This window comes from Pectinophora gossypiella, chromosome 14 (assembly GCF_024362695.1).
Source record: "Pectinophora gossypiella chromosome 14, ilPecGoss1.1, whole genome shotgun sequence".
NCBI lineage: Eukaryota > Metazoa > Arthropoda > Insecta > Lepidoptera > Gelechiidae > Pectinophora > Pectinophora gossypiella.
Genome location: NC_065417.1, coordinates 14,780,807 through 14,801,602, shown reverse-complemented (window position 1 = coordinate 14,801,602; position 20,796 = coordinate 14,780,807). Strand labels below are relative to the sequence as shown.

The 20,796-nt window shown below is 38.3% G+C and overlaps 3 protein-coding genes across 6 annotated transcripts in view; 2 read left to right on the top strand and 1 right to left on the bottom strand.

Moving 5' to 3' along the window:
• LOC126372790 (protein embryonic gonad-like) overlaps positions 1-5,029 on the top strand; it is a 135,040-nt gene extending 130,011 nt beyond the window's left edge. The window contains exon 3 of the mRNA XM_050018688.1: positions 1,683-5,029. Within this exon, the coding sequence (XP_049874645.1) occupies positions 1,683-2,597 (915 nt within the window). The 3' untranslated portion in view covers positions 2,598-5,029. The remainder of the gene's footprint in view (positions 1-1,682) is intronic.
• Positions 1-20,796, top strand: part of LOC126372787 (uncharacterized) — a 469,025-nt gene that overhangs the window by 163,733 nt on the left and 284,496 nt on the right. The gene's annotated exons all lie outside the window — the stretch shown is intronic.
• LOC126372779 (knirps-related protein-like) overlaps positions 1-20,796 on the bottom strand; it is a 707,336-nt gene that overhangs the window by 524,078 nt on the left and 162,462 nt on the right. The gene's annotated exons all lie outside the window — the stretch shown is intronic.

Below are 20,796 nucleotides of genomic sequence, written 5' to 3'. Positions count from 1 at the left end.
TAGATCTCGCGTAACAAAAGTAAACCAAGTCACGTACAACGCGCTTCACAATTAAAGGGTATCTGTTACTAGAATCCGCGCCCATAAGGAAGCGTTTATCTCAAATTTCTCATCTAGTGACTCATATAAGCCGGCGAAATTGCGTGCGTTTTACTCAAGCCCATTGTTATTTGGAGCGCGGCTTATTAAGCCGTTTTGGCTCGAGATTTGAAGGTTATCTGCTGAGGGGCTTATGGAATTGACCTTGGTAAGATAGCGTTTATTTAATTGGTCAACAGATGCATAATAGGTTGCTTAGAAACATAGAATTTGAGATGGATTGGAGATGTCCTTAGAAAAGGTTTACTACGATCTACTCTGAATTGACGTGCATGTATGAAACGATTGATGAATGTGGAGGAAGCAAAAGAGTGTCAGGATCGAAGCAAATATAGAACGCATTCAGCTGCTATAGATGTAATAGTCCATTACTAATTGGTTTACTTGCGGATTCGTTTAAAAAGTATATACCTATCGATCGCGATAGATAAACAGATCGGACGAATGCCACCGAGGATGCTGTCTGAGTGGCGGAATACTAGGCTGAAAAAATCGAAACGACAAGAAGAAGAAAAAGAACAGATCGCTGTTTGCTATATAATGACGAGCAACCAGCATCAATTCCACCACGTATTCATAATTTAAAACAAGCGCGGCGAGCTGTCGCGTGCGTCCGTTGTCGCGTGGCTATCTGATGAGCGACAAAGACAAGACGTAGCGCAGGATAAATCGTATTACCACACAATTTTAAATTGTTATTCTTTAAATTCTCCTAGGTCCGTACAAAATAGCTTGAAGATTCGGATCTAGGCATCCAGCATTTGGTGACAACTTATTTAATTATGATCACCCGTCACCGAACAGTTCATTATGTATGTGGGAGGTAAAATGGCAGTTTTCGTAAATAGCTTTTGGTAGCAATATTTAAAGTGTTTTAAATTAAGTATAAAACGCGGCGAAGCAAAGAACATTCTGTCACAAAACGACTTTAGATATGGCTGCTTAGATTGCCTCATTACCATCTTCAAATTGAAAATTTCAAAATAACTACCCACAAAGAAAGCAAAGAAATTATTTGACTTTAAATGCAAATTGCGATCGAAAATATTGTTATAATCCCAAATAATGGGACGGTGCGTTATTTACTGCTGAAAGTGGGCAAGGGAAACTGTAGCACAATCACATATTTTACGCTTGTGTACGAGTTTAATTGAGTAAGAAGAGACCTGGGCCCGCTCGCAGCGGGGTAACTTCCAAATTTATTTAAAAACTCCGCGAAAGACCCCCATTACTTATGTCAAGAGGCGCAACAGGACCCGCACCGAAACCACTTCTGCAATATTAAGTGTGAGATACAACCTTATTCGCGTTGACCCAGATTTTAATACGCGCTCAATGCTCTTTATGATGACTTTTTGAAAAATGTAATTTTTAATTCCGAGCATGGAACGGAGCGAATTGAATGGACCCCGGACGATTCAGTTTAACTGTATCGCGTATAAATTGCTATTTCTTATGCGCCGGCGACGGAAGTCTGTCGATATTTTACACTAAATTAATGCAGGCGCGTTCCGAAATTGGTGCCGTTTTTTCTCCCTTTTAAAATTTCCATTTATTAATGTGGTAATTTTCTTTTGTTTCAGTCGTTCTTCGGGCGTACGTACAACAACCTGTCCTCGATATCAGAATGCAAGAATAACGGGGAGTGTGTCATAAACAAAAAGAATAGGACTGCGTGTAAGGCGTGTCGTCTGCGGAAATGCCTGCTCGTCGGCATGTCAAAATCTGGCTCGCGGTACGGACGGCGGTCCAACTGGTTTAAGATCCATTGCTTACTCCAAGAACAGCAACAACAACACATGCAACAGCTACAAAGCAGCAAATCACCACCGTCATTCAATTCCTCGATCAGCCCATCCTTCCTTCCTGCTAACCTCCTGCCAGCAGCCGCATTGGCTGAATATTATAAATCTTCAGAAAAGACTCAATTCACCGATGACGTAACACGACAGAGTGTATCGCCATCAGATTCTGGGGCATCATCAGCTGATCCCGAAGACGACAATAGCTCGAGAAGTACCAGCGGTCTTAGCATCTTCAGACCAGCATCGTCACCTTGCAGTGAAAAGGATGTAAGATTACAAGCAATTAGGAATCAAAATAAGGACGTCAAAAAACGAAAACCTTCGACTTTACCACCTTCTCCGTTCACAGTATCAGCGCCACCAAGTTTCTCACCAAGAGGTGGTTCGTTTTTAACGCCAATACCAAACTTAAGACCGGTCCCTCCTGGGATCAACTGGCAAAACCGCAATGGTGGAGATTTACTTCTCCATTCTCCAGCAGTCGGTGGAGTGGCGGTGGAACAAGACCAGCCAATAGACCTGTCAATCAAATCGACTGCCATGCTGTTCAGAAGTCCGAAAAACGAAGAAGTGAGTGATTCAGAACCAGAACTAAGCATCGATCTTAGTGAAGACCATAAGGATATGATGAAGAATCCTTTAGACTTATCTCTTGTGCCGAAAAGAACAGAAGAAGTGCCTATGACTGGATGAAGATGTTTCTTAGGACCTGTGTAGAGGGCTTGAATTTGTTTAGCAAGTTAAAATATTAGGCTGGCCGTACTTTAGATACGTTTTTGTACGAATTGACGATTACGAGTATTCATCTTACCAATATTGGCCAGTTACGACCAAGTCGCACCCAGCAGATATGCATTTCCTTAGCATCCACTTGGAATATTTGGTTCCTGCATGATCTTATTGTGTTGGTGCGATGAAGAGACGAATTCGTATGAAAACGCTTCTAAAGTGTTACACAAATACTGCCTTAAGTTTCGCACAAAAACTAAAATATAATCAATCGAGATTTATGGGGACACAAATACTCCCCGATGAAGAATTAGGGCCCTAGGTCATCAAGGTGGCGCGAACCCGGTTGCGCCACCAACAAATGTATGCAGTTGTATAAACAAAATCTCACCTGATGTCAACTGCATACAGTTTGGTGGTGGCGCGACCGAGGAGGCGCCATCATGGTGTCCTAATGAGGTAGGACCCTAATAATTTTAACCATTTAGCTTTTGCCGCAGGACGTAGACTATTGATTTACTTAGGCTAGGCCTCGCTATGACGCGGGCGTTACGCAAGGGGTAATGTTGCGAGTTGCGTCACACGTCACTACCCGTAATATCGCTTTTGCATGAACTCTGCCATAAATCGCAATACGTTTGTATTCACCGCTAAGTGAATCAATAGTTCCTGTGCCACTTTTTCTAAAAGCAACTTTCATTGATTATTATTCTAAACTCAAATAAGATCTTTCTACACAGGACCATTGCCTTGAAAATACACCGTGAGTCACAGCAGCCATGTTCTTTATTTATATGTAAATAAGGTTTAAACTTCTACGTTATACTCTGCCATACAGTATTTAAGTACATTCCTTCTTCTTTATTACCTGAGTCTTGCTACCATTAGTATTTTTTTTTTTACTTTTTTGTATTGTAGTTAGTAAAATGCTTTTAGTATTAAGATAATTCGCGAAAGCAATGTCCCAGGTGTAAAACTTTTGCCATAGGTAATAAATATTTTATGTCAAATGACAAAAAACTAATTGAAACATAAAATAATGTAATTATGTATGGTAGCATCAATGCATATTTATATACGTATAAAAACGAAGAAGATTGAATAATGTACCATCAAATACATTTTCCTTATGTATTATATTTTTCATCTCTTCTTCGACCAAACATGTAAACAGATATGGAACATACTCTATCGCGGTGCTCTTTTGTGGGTATGGAGCATTATTTAAAAAAAAACACCATATTTATGATTTTTATTAATCGAAATGATTAAACAGCCAGCCCACTGTGGAGGAGCGTGGTGGAGCATAAAACTCCAAGCCCCCTGTGATTCATAAGGGGCAGCCTGTGCCCAACAGTGGGACGTGTATAATCTGTTTGTGTTCTTTATTAAAACACATGTCAACCTACATAATATGATTACAAAATTGGGACATAGCAAACTGCTATAGAAAATTAAAATAGGAAAAATAAAATGTGATTGAAATTTTTTCCTGAAATGTATATACATAATTATGAAAATATTTGTATGATTCTACGTGCCAGTTGTATGGAATTATGCCAGTGAATTGTTTTACCATTTTAGTTTTTATTTGTATGGGATCAAAGGCCAGTTGAACGAAGCTCAAAATTTGTACAAATTAGGAAATTCGTGTATAAATACTATTGTTAATAAGTTCATTTTGTAACAAAATTTATATAAGTATTTATTTTTTAGTATTAGGCCAGTTTTGTATTGAGTCATTCCTTTCTTAAGTACTTACTTAAATAAGAGTAGTTTTTTTTTGTAATTATAATTTATATTTTAGTGTACTTTTAATGTGCTTGTGTGTTATTTTGTTTCGTTTGTTAGAGATTTTTATACTTTTAAAGCATTCCATGTTAATGCTCTTTCCAGTAATAGGTAGTGTAATTTTATGCTCATTTTTTACAATTGTTCAAACATTTCTTGGATAGTTAGGACCCTATCCCACTTGGCCACTATAGTGGCGCTTGAAACAAAATGTATGCAGTTGTATAAGGATGTCTTACCTAGTTTCGCTACCAATTTGTTGCTGAAAATAATTTCCCACTGGTGGCTATGGTGTTCTAGTGAGATAGGGCCCAAAGGTGCCATTGATAAACAAAAATATACCTACGTAACTTTACAAATACAATTAATTAAGTGTACAATAAGTTGGCCTATTTCTAAAAACCTTTTTTATACCTTTCAATCTGTGAAAAAAAAAAGAAAAAATAAACTTAATTTGAAAAAAGAATAGGCCTGCAGTACTGACTAAGTTATCAATAGATAGAAGTTGTTGTCCATTGTGATACGATAAGTTTTATATCTATGTGTTTACATTTTTTACGTTTATAAAATAAATCTTAATATATTTTTGAGAAAAAAATAATAAATGTGAGTGCCTTTATACATTTTGTAGTTTTTATTTATATGTTTCAACCTAAAGATCGAAAAGACTAAGTAAAAACGTAAGTAAGTACGTAAGTTTTTTAAATTTTATTATACAAATAAAAGATTTTTTTTAGTAAAATAAAATAAAAATAAATTAATTACTGTCAAAAATCTAAATTTAGCTAAAAAATCGTAAGCGCTGTCACAATTATTAGTTTTATAATATTACACTATCACAGAAAAAAAAGGCAATTTTTGTTTTGTCGATTTGATAATTTCACATGCCATACAGTTACGTGTGGAATTCTTTTGATGACTTCATCAAAAATTTCAGAAATGGACATACCTATCTGTTTTGTTAGAGTTATTATAAATCCAAATAAAACAGAACATTCTGACAGGACTTACGATGCGGAAGAATTTTGGTCTAATTTTATTAGAGCAGGAATAAACGCATTATACATAAAGAAGACAAAGAGCAGGAATAAACGCATTATACATAATTAAATAAAGAGCATTATACATCAGTATAATGCATTTCACTTAAGTTATTTTCCTGCTAAGACACATTACTTAGAAAACAGTCTAATTTATTCAAATCATAATTATGTTAGCCACCGCGTTCTGCCACTAAATATTTACTTCCATACACATCATTTGTACTCTGATCTATATTCATATCCATTTGTTGATTTACGATTATTCATTACTATACAAATTAAATTCAGTGAGCCTACTGTGAACTACTGAATCGATTATACTGTGTCATAGATCTGATTATCTTAAATAAAGATGAGACTAATTTCAATATCACACCTACACATATTATCTAAGCTTACACATACATACTAAAACTGATAAGCAGCTGAATGTGTTTTGTATTTTTTTTTTACTCCCAATCCAGAAGAAAAATAAACATAACCTTAACTTCTAATTAATCACATTGCACGAGTCACAGTATAATAAAAACTGGGGGTGCAAAAGGCCAATTTATTTAAAAAAGCAATATTGCTATTTGACATTTTTGACATTGCGTACTTGCTTTTATATGCGCAAATATCAAATTGCAATATGACTTTTTAGATAATATTGCTTCTATGTGGCCTTTTTACCCGACTGCCAAATGAGGAGGGTAAGGTTTGTAATCCCCCTGGATATCCTCAGGACTGTTGTCTTAATTTTTTTTACTGAATGCATACTGAGTGAGACCCCTTAGCGTCTTCCTTTTTCATTGCAGAAGTGAAATCACAAAAAAAAACTTATTAAAAACATAAAAATTAAATAAAATAAAAAAAAAAACTTTGCACTGAACAGTCACACAGTATCACAATTAGGATCACTTGACTAGATTTTCGTCACTCGACTTATGTTAGTGATCAATATTATCTGAGATTATGCATACGCATAGGTACATTGTGATTATGAGTTTATACATTCTATAATTATACAACACAGAAGCGAGTTTAAATTAAAAACAAACTGATTAAATACTTAGCACCCTACAGTCACAGTATCATAATTGCGAACCCTTAACAAGATTTTCGTCACTCGTGCAGCAGTGAGTAACAACAAATCATTATTTTTTTGAAACGGCCGGCGCGAGTCATTCCCGATATAGTGGGCCGTTTACGCCGCGAAGAAATGTTGCTCGTTAGTGGAATAATGGGAGCTTTACATTATTGAGTGGCGTACTGTTGGGAAGAGAAGTGAATGGGGTTATTGAAACTTGGTATGAGTATCTTGGGGGTATATTTTCCCTAACATGATGGATCATATGCCAATATGTTACCTATAGCATACCATAAACCCAAGACTATATCGCATTTGGAGTCGTCAGAAGTATATCACATTGGAAGATGAACTAAGTAACCACATCTCACCGAGCTTTCTGTTAGACCAACGTGAATGGTGAGCCGTATCGCCGTCTATAATGGTCGTTCGAACTGTGTTACTGAAAACTGCTCTTAAGATTAATACCTACTAATAACCTACCTTTTTTTTTACGTGACTTATTGTAGATTTGTCGCAGATGGCATTAATTACTTGGCCGGACAAATGGGGAGCGCTAAAGGTTCTCACCCGGTACAACGTTTAAGACAACAGCCTGAGGGTGCCCAGTTGGGCGCGAACCTCGGCTCAGGGCGTCGTCTGAGAGGAAAAATATTTGAAAGAATTAATCGACTCTAGTGAGTCGATAACGATAAGCGCTGAATGAGGGAAATCGTCGACCACACCGGCGGGGTCGGTATCGGGGTCCTGAAGTGTTTGGTGTCGCGAGCTGATTGGCTGCCTCTATGGCTAGAGTAATCGGGTCTAATAACTTACCTACTACCTATGTATGTAAGGTACTTTCCAAGAATTGGCAGTTTGATAGATACGGCTCTTGGCCGCTATTGTTGCACGCAGAGCGGCAAGGCACCATAAAATACCTAAAAGCTTCAGCGCATCTTAAGTTGAACGGGTTCGTGCATGTTGTGGTATAAAAAATAAAATTAAATTAAATTCTACATAAATGTATTCAATAAAAATATCCCCAATCTAAATTCCACTTTTGCACCCAACAGTACCGTCAAAAAGATCCAGTTTACACAGGGCGATTTTAACGAGGAAATCGGCCTAATTGAGATTACACCTTCGGACAGTCGCCGAAAAAATCATGTCATTATAACCAAAGATGGCGCAGATTTATTAAGACGTCTGCAGAATAGACAGGTCGAAATGGGAGCAACGAACGAGAGCGCACTCTTTTCCACGACTGTATTTTTGGTAAGTTCGGTTGTTATTATTTACGGGTGCAAGTACAGATTTTTGTTAAGTAAGTATCTAGTTCGAATATCGAATTCAAATTCGAATATCGAATTCAAACAGGGATAATTATATCATAGTCTTTTGTTATTTATGAATTCGAAAATTCTAATTGAGTTAGGTAGGTGTTCTATTTTTTGTCTAACCCTGCCATGTTGATTGCTGAAGACATAAAGGATAAAAAACAGTGGGGAAACTTTTGGCCAGCAGTGGGACACAATAAGCTAAAAACAGGACAGTTACAAAATTACAAAAAAATGCACGTTCTATATAAAAGAGCCGAGGTTCGCACCTAACTAGGCACCCACAGACCTGTTGTCTTAAATTTTGTACCGGGTGAGAGCCCTCAGCGTTCCTCATTTGTCCGGCCAAGTAGTTAATGCCATTTGCGGCAAATCTACAAGAAAGTCACGTTAAGAAAATAAAAAGCTTCCAGTCTAGCATAGAAGCAATTTCTTATGACGTTTAGGTATTTTAATAATAAAGAACAATAAATATCACTAAAATAATGTTATTATAAGCTTCCCACAGAGTTCCAGAGTTATACTTTATTATTTAGTATAGTCTAGACAGATTTAAATTATAATTAGAACAAGCTTCTTTATAAAGTTATTTCTTTATACTGTATAATGCAAGTCGTCAACTCCACAGGAATCTTAAAAAATAATATTTATTACATTATTATTATCTAAAGATTTATTTTATTATTCGCACATTAGGAATAAAAGAACAACTTAACATTTAGACATTTGTATAATACCTGTGGTGATTAGACTAAAAAGGTGTTATGTATTTTATATTGACGGCAAGGAATATATTTCTTTTATTTTTATAAATTATTAATGTCATTGGTTTAGCAATACTTAATGGTCACGTGTAGGATACCGAATAAAAAAGTTTTTAAAAGATGTGTTGCTGTTGCAGTTTCTTGTCATTTCTTCTCCTCAGCCGTAACACCTTGCGAAATGACGTAAATTTAAAAATGTTACATTGACCTTCAACAAGTTTATCCATGATAATTACGTTGAATAAATGATTCTGATTTCTGAAAGACTTTTCATAAATGGGATCTTATTATCATCTCCCTAGCATTATTGTGTGTTTCACAGGGTCTGCTTACTTAACCTGAAGATTTGACAGACTGTTTGTCTTACTTTCTAACCCGCGAAGGGTAAACCAGCCCAATACAGGTTAAGTCACATACCTTCGAAAATGCATTTCTCAAGAATAAGGTTTTCCTCACGATGTTTTCCTTCACCGCTGAGCACGTGATAATCATTTATGATCCAAACATGAATTCGGAAACAAATGGAGTATACTGCACGCTGCTCGACTGCGGGTTGGTGGAGGTGTTTTTACGGCTAATAGCCGGGACTAACGGCTTATATAAACGTGCCCCCCGAAGCACGGAATTATCTTTTTTTTTTCAAACAATGACGTGATTCAAGCCTGTTAAGTACATATCAAACAAAGGACAGTCTCACAGGACAGACCAATATTATTATTATATTGGTCCTTCAAATCTTAAAAAGTCCGCCCTTGTACGGTACCTATGTTACCGGTATTGTGCTTGATGTTGTGTACATCCTTCTAAGTCTTCCTCAACCAGCCCTACCACCAACCTTCGCTTTATATACTGCTTTCGTAATCCTATTAGTCTTTAAGGAGGTCCAATACCTCACTTTATATTACCGCCTTAACAAATGACCTTTTAACAATAATTTATGCTGTTTATTATAAAAAAATGTCTTCTTTAATATATTTTTGTGCATGTAAATGTTGAAGAGACGTGAGTTTGGTTAAACGCGAATCTATATGGAAACGTATCGGACCCCTACCGCTTGCATTAGTATAAATTATGAAGAAATTATGTCCCGTCCAAATATGAGACGATTTCAATAATTTTATGAATAAGACCCACAGGTTAAACTACTCGTAAAGTAGACGAAACAGATTTGTTATGCGATATTGTAAAATAAGTTTTATTGGTCTCTTTTTTTAATTTGACGTGACTTATTGTAGATTTGCCGCTATTAAGAGGGTAAGGCTTTTAAAAAGTTGGCAATGTTCTCGCCCGATATTACATTACACATAGCTTGCGAGGAGCGGGTGTAGAAACTATATACCTCTGCCTACCCTTTCGGGAATACTGGCGTGCATAACATACATAGACAGCCTATATACGTCCCACTGTTGGGCACAGACCTCTCCTCAATCAACCGGAGCATGAGCATGTATGGAGCATACTCCACCACGCTGCTCCAATACGGGTTGGTGGAGGTGTTTTTACGGCTAATAGCCGGGACCAATAGCTTAACGTACCCTCCGAAGCACGGAATCATCTTACTTTTTCGGACAATCAGGTGATTCAAGCCTGAAAAGTTCTTACCAAACAAAGGACAGTCTCACAAAGTGATTTCGACAATGTCCCTATCGGGAATCGAACCCGGACCTCTAGATCGTGAGCCTAACGCTCTAACCACTAAACCACGGAGACTGTGAGGCGGGAATACTGGCGTGCGTTATGTTATTTAAAAAGGTTGCAAATTCCTTTCTCTAAGTACAAATAAAAGAGAAGGTGCAGGTCGTGTCGTATCGGGAGGTGAAGGTTTTGGCGGGAAGAAGAGAGGAATGGCGGTTACTCCACCGACAAGAGCGCAGCTCTTAAATAGAGAGAGAGAGAGAAGTACCTATTTATTCGTCATTTAAAATATAAGATACCTTTTTAAAAAGCGGTTTCAACTTTTGTGCAAGTATTCCAAATACAAAATCCCAAAATTAAATACAGAGTTCATAACGATATGTTTAATAACGTGTCAAATCGGAAACTTGCGCACGCGCATAACATGCTCAGTTTAGTGGACAGTGGTACGAATCTGTAATTAGGGGCAGCAAGGGAAAATTAAAAAGTAAACCGTAAAGCCGCGGGAGTGGTTGGCTTGAATTGTCTTTGCGAATTTGGCAGCGATTTAATTGCTTATGGACTTTTTTTCTTACGCAGACAGACATACAAAACGTACTTGATCAATGTGGTTTCTTTTGACATGACTTATTAAAGATTTTCCGCGGCATTAACCAGTTGGCCGGACAAATGGGGAGTGCTGAGGGACCTCACTTGGAAACGTACCTACCTGATACTAATCCTTATATCAGTAGGATAAGCAACGGATGAAATGCTATTACGAGCCAGACTCTGCGTGATATTAAATTTGTTATTTCATTCAAACTTCACAGCCTCCGTGGTCTAGTGGTTAGAGCGTTAGTCTCATGATCTGGATGTCCAGGTTCGGTTCCCGATGTGGACATTCTTGAAATAACTTTGTGAGACCGTCTCTTGTTTGGAAAGGACATTGCAAGCTTGAAACACTGTCACACTGGCTGTCCAGAAAAGTAATACGGTTGCGTGCTTCGGAGGGCACGTTACGCCGTTAGTCCCGGCTATTAGCAGTAAAACACCTCCACCAACCCGCAGTGGAGCCACGTGGTAGAGTATGCTCCATACCCCCTCCGGGTGATAAGGGGAGGCCTGTACCCAACAGTGGGACGTATAATTATAGGCTGTTCATGTTATTCAAAGGACAATGAGTCAAAACGTCCCCCTCCATCAACAAATTCCAGACATATCTCATTCGAAGCGTCTTAATGAGTTGATATTTTTGTTCTATGGCGACTTTGTTCCAAAATATGGATAAGCATACTACACTAAACTGTAGAATTTCCTGAAATCTTTGCAAACGATATTTGTATGACTTTCGCTAACAAAGCAAAGATCTCCCAGCGGTACTCGACACTGTAAAAGTCCACCTCGAGTTCTAATACCAAAATTAGCTGCGACAAAACACAGTTAACTGCGTCGAATAAATCTCTTAGATAAGCTTTGCTGCTAGGTGGCGTTGGCATCGCGATAGGCCGTTTTGCGCACGCGTCGCGATGAGCGGCATCTGATTGGTGGCCCGATAAGCTTCTTACGTTGCAGAGGATTCTTTCAAGATGGACGATATTAGGATTGTGGCGGGAAATGTGACCAGGCCTTTGTGGTCTAGGGTTTCTTAGTTCGATTAGCTATCTGAGAACTTTGAGGTCAGTACTGTATTGTACGCTTCTTATTGGAAATGGTTGTAGGTGTTTGTTGGTAGGTTTATCGAGCATTCTTCTCGTGAGGGTTATGACGTCATCAATCCCGGTATAGAGCCATCAAGGGCCTCTGACATGGGGTTTGTAACGACTAAACACTTACTTAAGTAAATACCTAGTAGCCGGACCAAACCTTAGATCATCTTACTAATCGTCGATATGTAATCCGGATAAAAATAATAATAATTAATAATAATAATTTATGTAAGAAATAAGTTGCCCCTTTTGTCTCTCCGCACGTTGTCATATTGTGTTTCTGCGTATACAATAAATTATTGAATAAATAAATAAAAATTGTGGACTAAATATTTAGACTAAAACTTTTTTTTACCTTTGATGGGTTTGCTCTTGGCCCCAGACTTGCCCGAAGGCATTGACGAGGCCTAAGATGGAGCGAGCTAGCCCAGAAGGTGCCTGTTCACTCTGGCCTTGAAATAATCCAGGTTATGCATTCAAAAATACAGAAGACGGCAGAGAATTCCACGCTTTAGCAGAGTTATTGAAAGAGTTCTGTTGAAGAAAATCACTCCAGAATGTGACTTTTCAAAAAGTCACTTTCGTGGTTTTCGCTAAAGGTCGACGTTATAAAATAATGTGGTAATTAATAGTTATTTAATTATCACGTATAATAATACTAGTATATTCAACAAAAGCCAAAATATCAATAATAAATTGATAATTCTGATTATAATCTCTTGACGACTGAATAATCTCCCAGGCACAATTGAATGTTATTATTAGCACCCATTATTGATGACCTCAACTCTAATAATATTATACAATGAAATATACATTAAAATAGTGTAATCAGTTTGCCATTTTGAAATTAGTTTATAATAAAAAAAAATAATACCTAATAATGTAAAGTAGAATTGGATAAACACAGATAACATAAACAGCCTATGTACGTCCCACTGCTGGGCACAGGCCTCCCCTCGATCAACCGGAGGGGGTATGGAGCATACTCCACCACGCTGCTCTACAGCGGGTAAATGAAGGCCTTTTTACGGCTAATAGCCGGGACCAACGGCATAACGTGCCCTCCGAAGCACGAAATCGTCTTACTTTTTCAGACAATCAGGTGATTCAAGCCTGAAAAGTCCTTACCAAACAAAGGACAGTCTCGCAAAGTGATTTTGACAATGTCCCCATCGAGAATCGAACCCGGTTCGAATCGAACATGATTCATGTAACGAATGACATATTTACTGCAGTAAATAGTAGCCGTATATGAACCAACATGCCACCGAAGCACGGATCATCTTACTTTCGGACAATCGGGTAATTGCAACTTCTAAGAAAAGTATTCACGAAGATTTTTGTGATATGCATCATGATTGATTTCAATACATAACATTGAGTTGTCACACCGTTTATATATACTTGTGTGTGTACTTTTAACTAATAGCGTATTTAATAGTTTTAATAAAGCGGAAATAACCGCTGTATTAATAACAATGGTATTGATAATGTGTTTAGAAACAACAAACAGTGACCTTTCTCAGGCTTTTGTTTTTAATTTTAGTGTAGTGGATATCCGCATTGTATTGTATTGAAAGGATTCACTCACTTTATAATGCTACAGTCACTTTGCGTTTGCTTCCGGAAGTGTTGAATAAATGATTTAAGCTTAAAGCCTTCCTGGTGTCAAGCGCATACATTTTGTTGGCGGCGCAACGGTGGTGGCGTCACTATGATATCCTAGTGAGATATGACATAACATAACATAACAAATACTTTATTGCACAAACAGGAAAAAACAAAATACAAAACAAAAGAGAAATAGAATTAGTACAATAGGCGACCTTATTGCTAAGTAGCAATCTCTTCCAGGCAACCTTTAAGTATAGGAGATATTGAATATTAAGTAATATAGCGGGATAGTGCAGCATGGGAATACTTGTGCATATAAAAATAAATACACTTTCGACTACATAAACTACATAATAATAATACACATAATTATAATTGTTATAATAAATAAATATCACTACTTAAACTACTACATATACTATGGAAGAAAAGGAGTCATCTGACCATCATCATCTCCCTAGCATGATCCCGTTTTTCCCAGCGTCCGCCTACCTAACCTGAACATTTGACAGGACCGGTTTTTTACAGAAGCGACTGCCTGTCTGACCTTCCAACCCGCGAAGGGAAAACACATACCTCCGAAAATCCATTTCTCGGGAATTTTGGTTTCCTCACGATGTTTTCCTTCACCGCTGAGCGCTTGATAATTATTTATGATCCAAATATGAATTCGAAAACATCAACTCACGCCTATGTCTCACCGAGGAAACAATCAAAATGTTATTAAAATGTTACTAATGTAAGTACGTAGTCGTTACATGAGTCTTGTCAGGGGCCTTTGGCGGCTCAATAATAACCCTGACATCAGAGATGATAGTAAGTAACAGCCTCCGTGGTCCAGTGGTTTGAGCGTTGGGCTCACGATCCGGAGGCCCCGGGTTCGAATCCCGGTGGGGACATATCACATAAATCACTTTGTGATCCCTAGTTTGGTTAGGACATTACAGACTGATCACCTGATTGACCGAAAGTAAGATGATCCGTGCTTCGCAAGGCCGTTGGTCCCGGTTACTACTTACTGATGTAAGTATGTAGTCGTTACATGAGCCATGTCAGGGGCCTTTGGCGGCTCAGTAATAACCCTGACACCAGGGTTGGTGAGGTTGATAAGCCACCTCACAACCCACACGATAAGAGAACGTGCAAACTAGAATAAAGCAATTCGATCGCAAAAGACAGATCCAAATTGCAATGAATATTCACAAGTTCTAATTCCAAATACGGGTTTCATTATGGCAATAAGTTGGTTTGATCCAATCTCTATTGTCCTTCACATTTATCGATATGAATCTAGAGCATCATTACTTGTGACCTTAGTGGATACTAAGATCCACCCGTGACTATATTTTTGTTCTAAAGACAGTCATTTGAAGTTATACGAGTAACACCGAATGACCGAATGAAAGAACGTCTAGGGCCCTGTGCCGAGGTTTTTCTTGCAGGTACTTTTCCCCGGCTATACAGGTTGTGAGAAGCTGTAGTAGTTTTAGGATGATGAGACGTTAGTTATGTAAAAAATACGATTCAAAATTTAACTAAGTTACATAATAAAATTTGGAATTTTGGATGTCCTTTTAAAATCCAAACCCCATTTTTTGACTATTGTGTTCGGAAATCTCGGCCTTTAAGATGTTAAGTAACAGACTCTGTGGTCTAACGGTTGAGCGTTAAGCGCACCATCTGCAGGTCCTAGGTTCGATTCCCGGTGGAAACAAGTCATTTAATCACTTTGTAAATCCTGGTTTGGTTAGGACTTTGCACGCTGAAATCATTTGTCCGAAAAATAAGATATTTCCGTACTTCGGAGGGCACTTTAAGCAGACTATTTACTTAAGAAATAATATTTAAGTCATTTACTTAAGTAAGTATATAGTCCTTACAAGAGCCATTTCATTTGCTCTGACATCAGGGTTAATGACGTCGGCCATCTATCTCACTCACACACGAGAGAAAAAAACATAACGTTAATCCACTGACCACTAAAAACCGCTAACGATAACCAGCAATAAATTTATGAATAAATTAAACTTAAATTTAAAAATCACGGTAAAAGGGGGCGTTTTAAGGTAGTTAATAATGTAATAAATTTTAAAGATTCTACAGTAATTTAATTTGAAACTCATCAAGAGTTCAATGTGAATAACAAATTCATAAATAATCAAAAATTAAGTTGTTCTTTTGAATGTTCTAAAATGCTTCCTATAATATTTTTTGAATAAAAAAGAAACTAGATTTTTCAATTTCGAATTTTTAAATCTTTATTTTGGTAATTAAGGTATATTTTATCACGTTTAATCGCGAATTAAGGTGCAAAAATGTTGACATTTAGCGATTTGTTCATAATCAGTGCCTAGAATATTAAAAATCAATACAGTATTTAAATTATTAGAATGTGTTTGAGAAAATAATATAATGTGGCAAGTTATTTCAGGCTTTAGCCATTTGCATTAACATAGAGAATGGATTTGCATTAAAATGGACTCTTGACGCATTCCGTTATAGAAGGAACATATCAATTTTATTAATGGCCTCCGTGGTCCAGTGGTTGAGCGTTGTGCTCACGATCCGGACTTCCCGGGTTCGAATCCCGGTGAAAGATATCTCTACCAGTCTAAGAAACTAGATAACATCTTCTATCGTCTGGGTTGTGAGGTGGATTACCAACCTCATCAACCCCGGTGTCAGGGTTACTATTAGGCCACCAAAGGCCTCTGACATGGCTCATGTAACGATTACTCACTTACATCAGTAAGTAGTAACCGGGACCAACGGCTTAACATGCCTTCCGAAGCACAAGTCATGTTACTTTCGAACAATCAGGTAACCAGCCTGTAATGTCCTAACCAAACTAGGGATCACAAAGTGTTTTTTGTGATATGTCCCCACCGGGATTCGAACCCGGGACCGCCGGATCGTGAGCCTAACGCTCAACCACTGGACCTGTCCCATTGCTGGGCACTAACATAACATAAGCTTACGTCTGTTAGAGATACATCCATCGCAAGGTGCACTACTACTTACTGAACACTAGCCTATAAGATATATTATAGTACTAAGACATTCATTGGGCTTATAAAAGTCTTCAGTCACTAGTTCGCGGAAGAGTAAACCGTATCATATCGATTAACTATGTGAAATGAGTAGGTAAGTATTACATTAAGAACAGATACGACACGAAAATGAACAAAAAACTGATGGTTCTTTGCCTAACAATTTCATAATTAATAAATAATAATAAAACGGTTATTAAAGTACATTCATTACTTAGGCCAGGCGCGCACTATAAGTTTTTCGCCGCGCGGCTGAAAAAAGCAGCGGCATAATATCGCACTGTAATTCTGTACCAAACAGTTTTAAATTGTATTGCGCGCACTTGACGGCAGAGCCACCGCAGCGGCGCAGTATTACAGTGCGACATTATGCCGCCGCTCTTTTCTGCCGCGCGGCGAAAAACTCGTAGTGCGCGCCTGACCTTAACCTAGAAAAAAACTGAATAAAAATGATTATTTATAATGCCTGTATTAACCTTCATTATATAAATTACTTAAGTAATATCTATATATCAGTTTTTTTAAACGCGTTGACACCTAAAGGGTTAGTCAAATTGCAAACTAATGGGATTGACAAATGTCATTTATTGAAATTACTGACATCTAATTTCTATTTAAATAACAAAACACTAAAACAGTTAAAATACTACGTAATCTCATACTCTACCTTCGAGGTAGGTAATATAAACCTCACGGAGGCTATTATATATTAGGCAAAAACCAACATGACGAAGATAACATCTTCTTTGGCAACCATTCATAGTCATCGAACGCATCATAAAGGCATCTAATTACTGCACTGCCGTCGTCTACGTCTTCATCACTTGTTGACTGATGACTATTTTGACGGGCTTCGAACATAAGACTGCCTGTCCATCGGAGCACAGCGAGGCAGCGGAGTGGAGAAACGGAGAAATATTAACTATAATACACAGAGTTGCTAGTTTTTACAAAGAGAAAATTAGCCTGAAGATTTGGCAAGTCCAGTTTTTTATAGACGTGACTGTTACTGTGACTGTTAGGTAATATACCTCCGATACGCATTTCTCGGACAAGAAGGTTCCCTTACAATGTTTCAAATACCGTTTTAAACTAAAATAATAACGTAAGCGTTGAAATAAGTAATATCAATAATATTATCCGGCTACCGTGCGTGCGCGCAGTTCGATCAGCCGCCGATTCCCGCGGAAATTAAGCTCGCCGCACGAACGGAGCGTTGTACCGGCGAAACAGAGGTGAGCAATCTTATAGGTTATCTCGATTTTTATACCTAATTGTTATTATAAAAAAAGGTTTGTTGACACTGTAATGCCAAACAATGTACATGAGCAGCCCATACAAATTGCTTATTATTTAGTTATTTATTGCTTATTCTCACCAGTTTGTCGAAAAAGACACGAAGTTTCTTGTAGTTTAGCCCATTCCATTACGAACTACAAATATAATTTCATGTAGGTAATACGGTCACGAGTACTAATATGTATACAGTTTGAAACCATGTCATATTAACTTTTTTGACAAATTAAACCGTAAGTCTCATTAAATGTCAAATACGATAGTGCGACAGGGTTCTAATGTGGGTACATGATATTGCTCATGACTGTAAGTAAATACAGCTTAAAATGGACACCGTTTTTTCCTAGCTATACTCTTAACTCTGTCACTAGAATAAGATAATCATACCTTCTATCCCATGTCATAAATTTCACCCCTCTAAGTATATAAAAAATATTTACAGGTAGGTATGTTTATGTTTAGAGGTATACATGTTGTGTCCCCACTTAGAGTGGAATAATGGTTGGAGAATGATGAAGTAAGTATATAAAAAATGTTTCCCACCCCTGCCTGGTAGCGCTGAGCGGCGATCAGCAAAGCTCGCAGTGTTAGCACGACCGCACTAAACCCAATAACCCATGTTTTTCTCTATTTATTATAGCTTTTGTTATAGCTTGCAAATCTTACTGAACATAACGCTTCTATCTGTGAGGGATATAGCTCACTGCTTGCTGTGAGCGGTGGGCCTTTATTGCAATTTTTTTATTCAAAATGCACCCATAACATACATAAACAGCCTATACATGTCCCATTGCTGGGCACAGGTCTCCCCTCAATCAACCGGAGAGGATGTATGGAGCATATTCCACCACGCTGGTCCACTGCGGGTCGGCTAATAGCCCAAGACCAATGGCTAAGCGTGCCTATCATAGCGCGGAATCGTCTTACTTTTTCGGACAACAAGGTGTTTTAAGCCTGCAATGTCCTTACCAAACAAAGGACTGTCTCAAAAAGTGATTTCGACAATGTCTGCTTCGGGAATCGAACCCGGACCTCCAAGATCGTGAGGTCAACGCTGACAATACCTACCTAATACCTATTTAACAAGAAAATAAGAATATGTTTCCGAAATTCTTAATCTTTTTGATGCGAATAGCAAAGGACTGGAATTTGCCGTCATCTGTTTTTCCAATTCGTTATAATCTGAGAGCCTTCAAGGCGCTTTGACTGACTGCCTTGAGGGACTAGGCCTTGAGTGGCCTTGCCTTGAGTGACTAGGCCTTGAGTGGCCTTGCCTTGAGTGACTAGGCATTAGCTAGGTAAGCGTGATCCACCCTAGAGCTCATCCACACTTAACAATCAGGTGAGATTATGGTCAAACGCGAGCCTATATTTAGCCAAAAATAACATTGGACAGTACGTAATATCGCTGCACGCTCTCACTCAAGCAGGCTTGCAAGAGAGCATTGAGATATATGTTACAAGTTCATAAATGCTGAGATCACGCGCATTGTAATATACGATTGTTAATAGTTTCTCCGAATGGACTCGCTACCAGCTCACGATCTTTCATCGGTGAGGTTTCTCAGTTAGACTACCGATTAATTTACCAAGTTTTATTTGTCTATAGTCATTAAAAACATTGAAGCAGCTCGCAAGTTAATATTAAATAGAAAGGTCTTCTTGTCATGTTGGTTATGAGGTGGATTACGAACCTCATCAACCCTGGTGTCAGAGTTATTATTGAGCCGTCGATGGCTCATGTAATAAACAATTACTCATTTACATCAATAAATGACTCTCATTGGTAGTAGTTACATGAGCCATGTCACCAGGGTTGATGGAGTTGGTAATCCACCCCACAACCCGCACGATAGTAGATCAGTAAGTAGTAACCGGGACCAACGCTTAACGTGCCTACCGAAGACATTCTGGTGATCAGCCTGTAATGCCCTAACCAAACTAGGGATCACAAAGTAATTTTTGTGATGTGTTCCCACCGGCATTTGAACCCTGGACCTCAAAATCGTGAGCCCAACGCTCAACCACTACAGAGGCCGTAATAGGTAGTATTAAACAGAACGACCAGTTCTGTACAATTATTGATTATATTTTTCTATAAGATAACATTTTACAATCGTCTCAATGCGCGGTAAGAATAAGATCTGTCAAAGTACGTAAGCTAGTGTTGTGACAGTCGATATTAGGTCTCTTTTCTATCTAAGAGTACGTAGGTAGGGATGTTGCGATGCTTCGGACATGTAGAGAGACTATGAAAGTAGACTTACAAAAAATATTTATGTTGCGGCTAGTAAGTGGTAGCTGCTTCAATTAATTATGATGGGCGAAATTGAAGGGAGAAGACGTCGAGGGAGGAGGAAGAAGTCTTGGCTGCGGAACATCCGCGAATGGACCGGCGTTACAACCGTAGAACAGCTGTTTCGTCTTGCTTCTGACAGAGAAGAGTTCTCAAAGCTAACGGCCAACGTCCAGTAATGGACAGGCACTGGAAGAAGAAGTAAGTGGTACAGTGTTGTAAGCGTACATACCTTGATCAGTCCCAAGGTGTTTAAAGAAAGGCCAGTTCAAGAGTATTCTTAACCGAAGAGCATGCGTGAAGTCTTTGATGAGAGTGGAAGAAGCGAAAGTGGTGTGTCAGGGTCGTAGTAACTGGACTCTCATTGTCTCTGTCTACCCCAAAGAGAATTAGGCGTGTTCTTGTCTTAACCTTAAGCCGTGTCCGGCGACGGCGACTCCTAAATGTCTATCCCAGGTCGTTGTTATGATAGGCTCTTATGTGGCTAGCAAAACCGAACTTCGATTTGAAGGTTCGGCCACATGGCATTGGCTATATAGGTATTGTGTTAATGACGGGCTCCTTGGAGCGATCTCATTGGTATATTATTATTCTT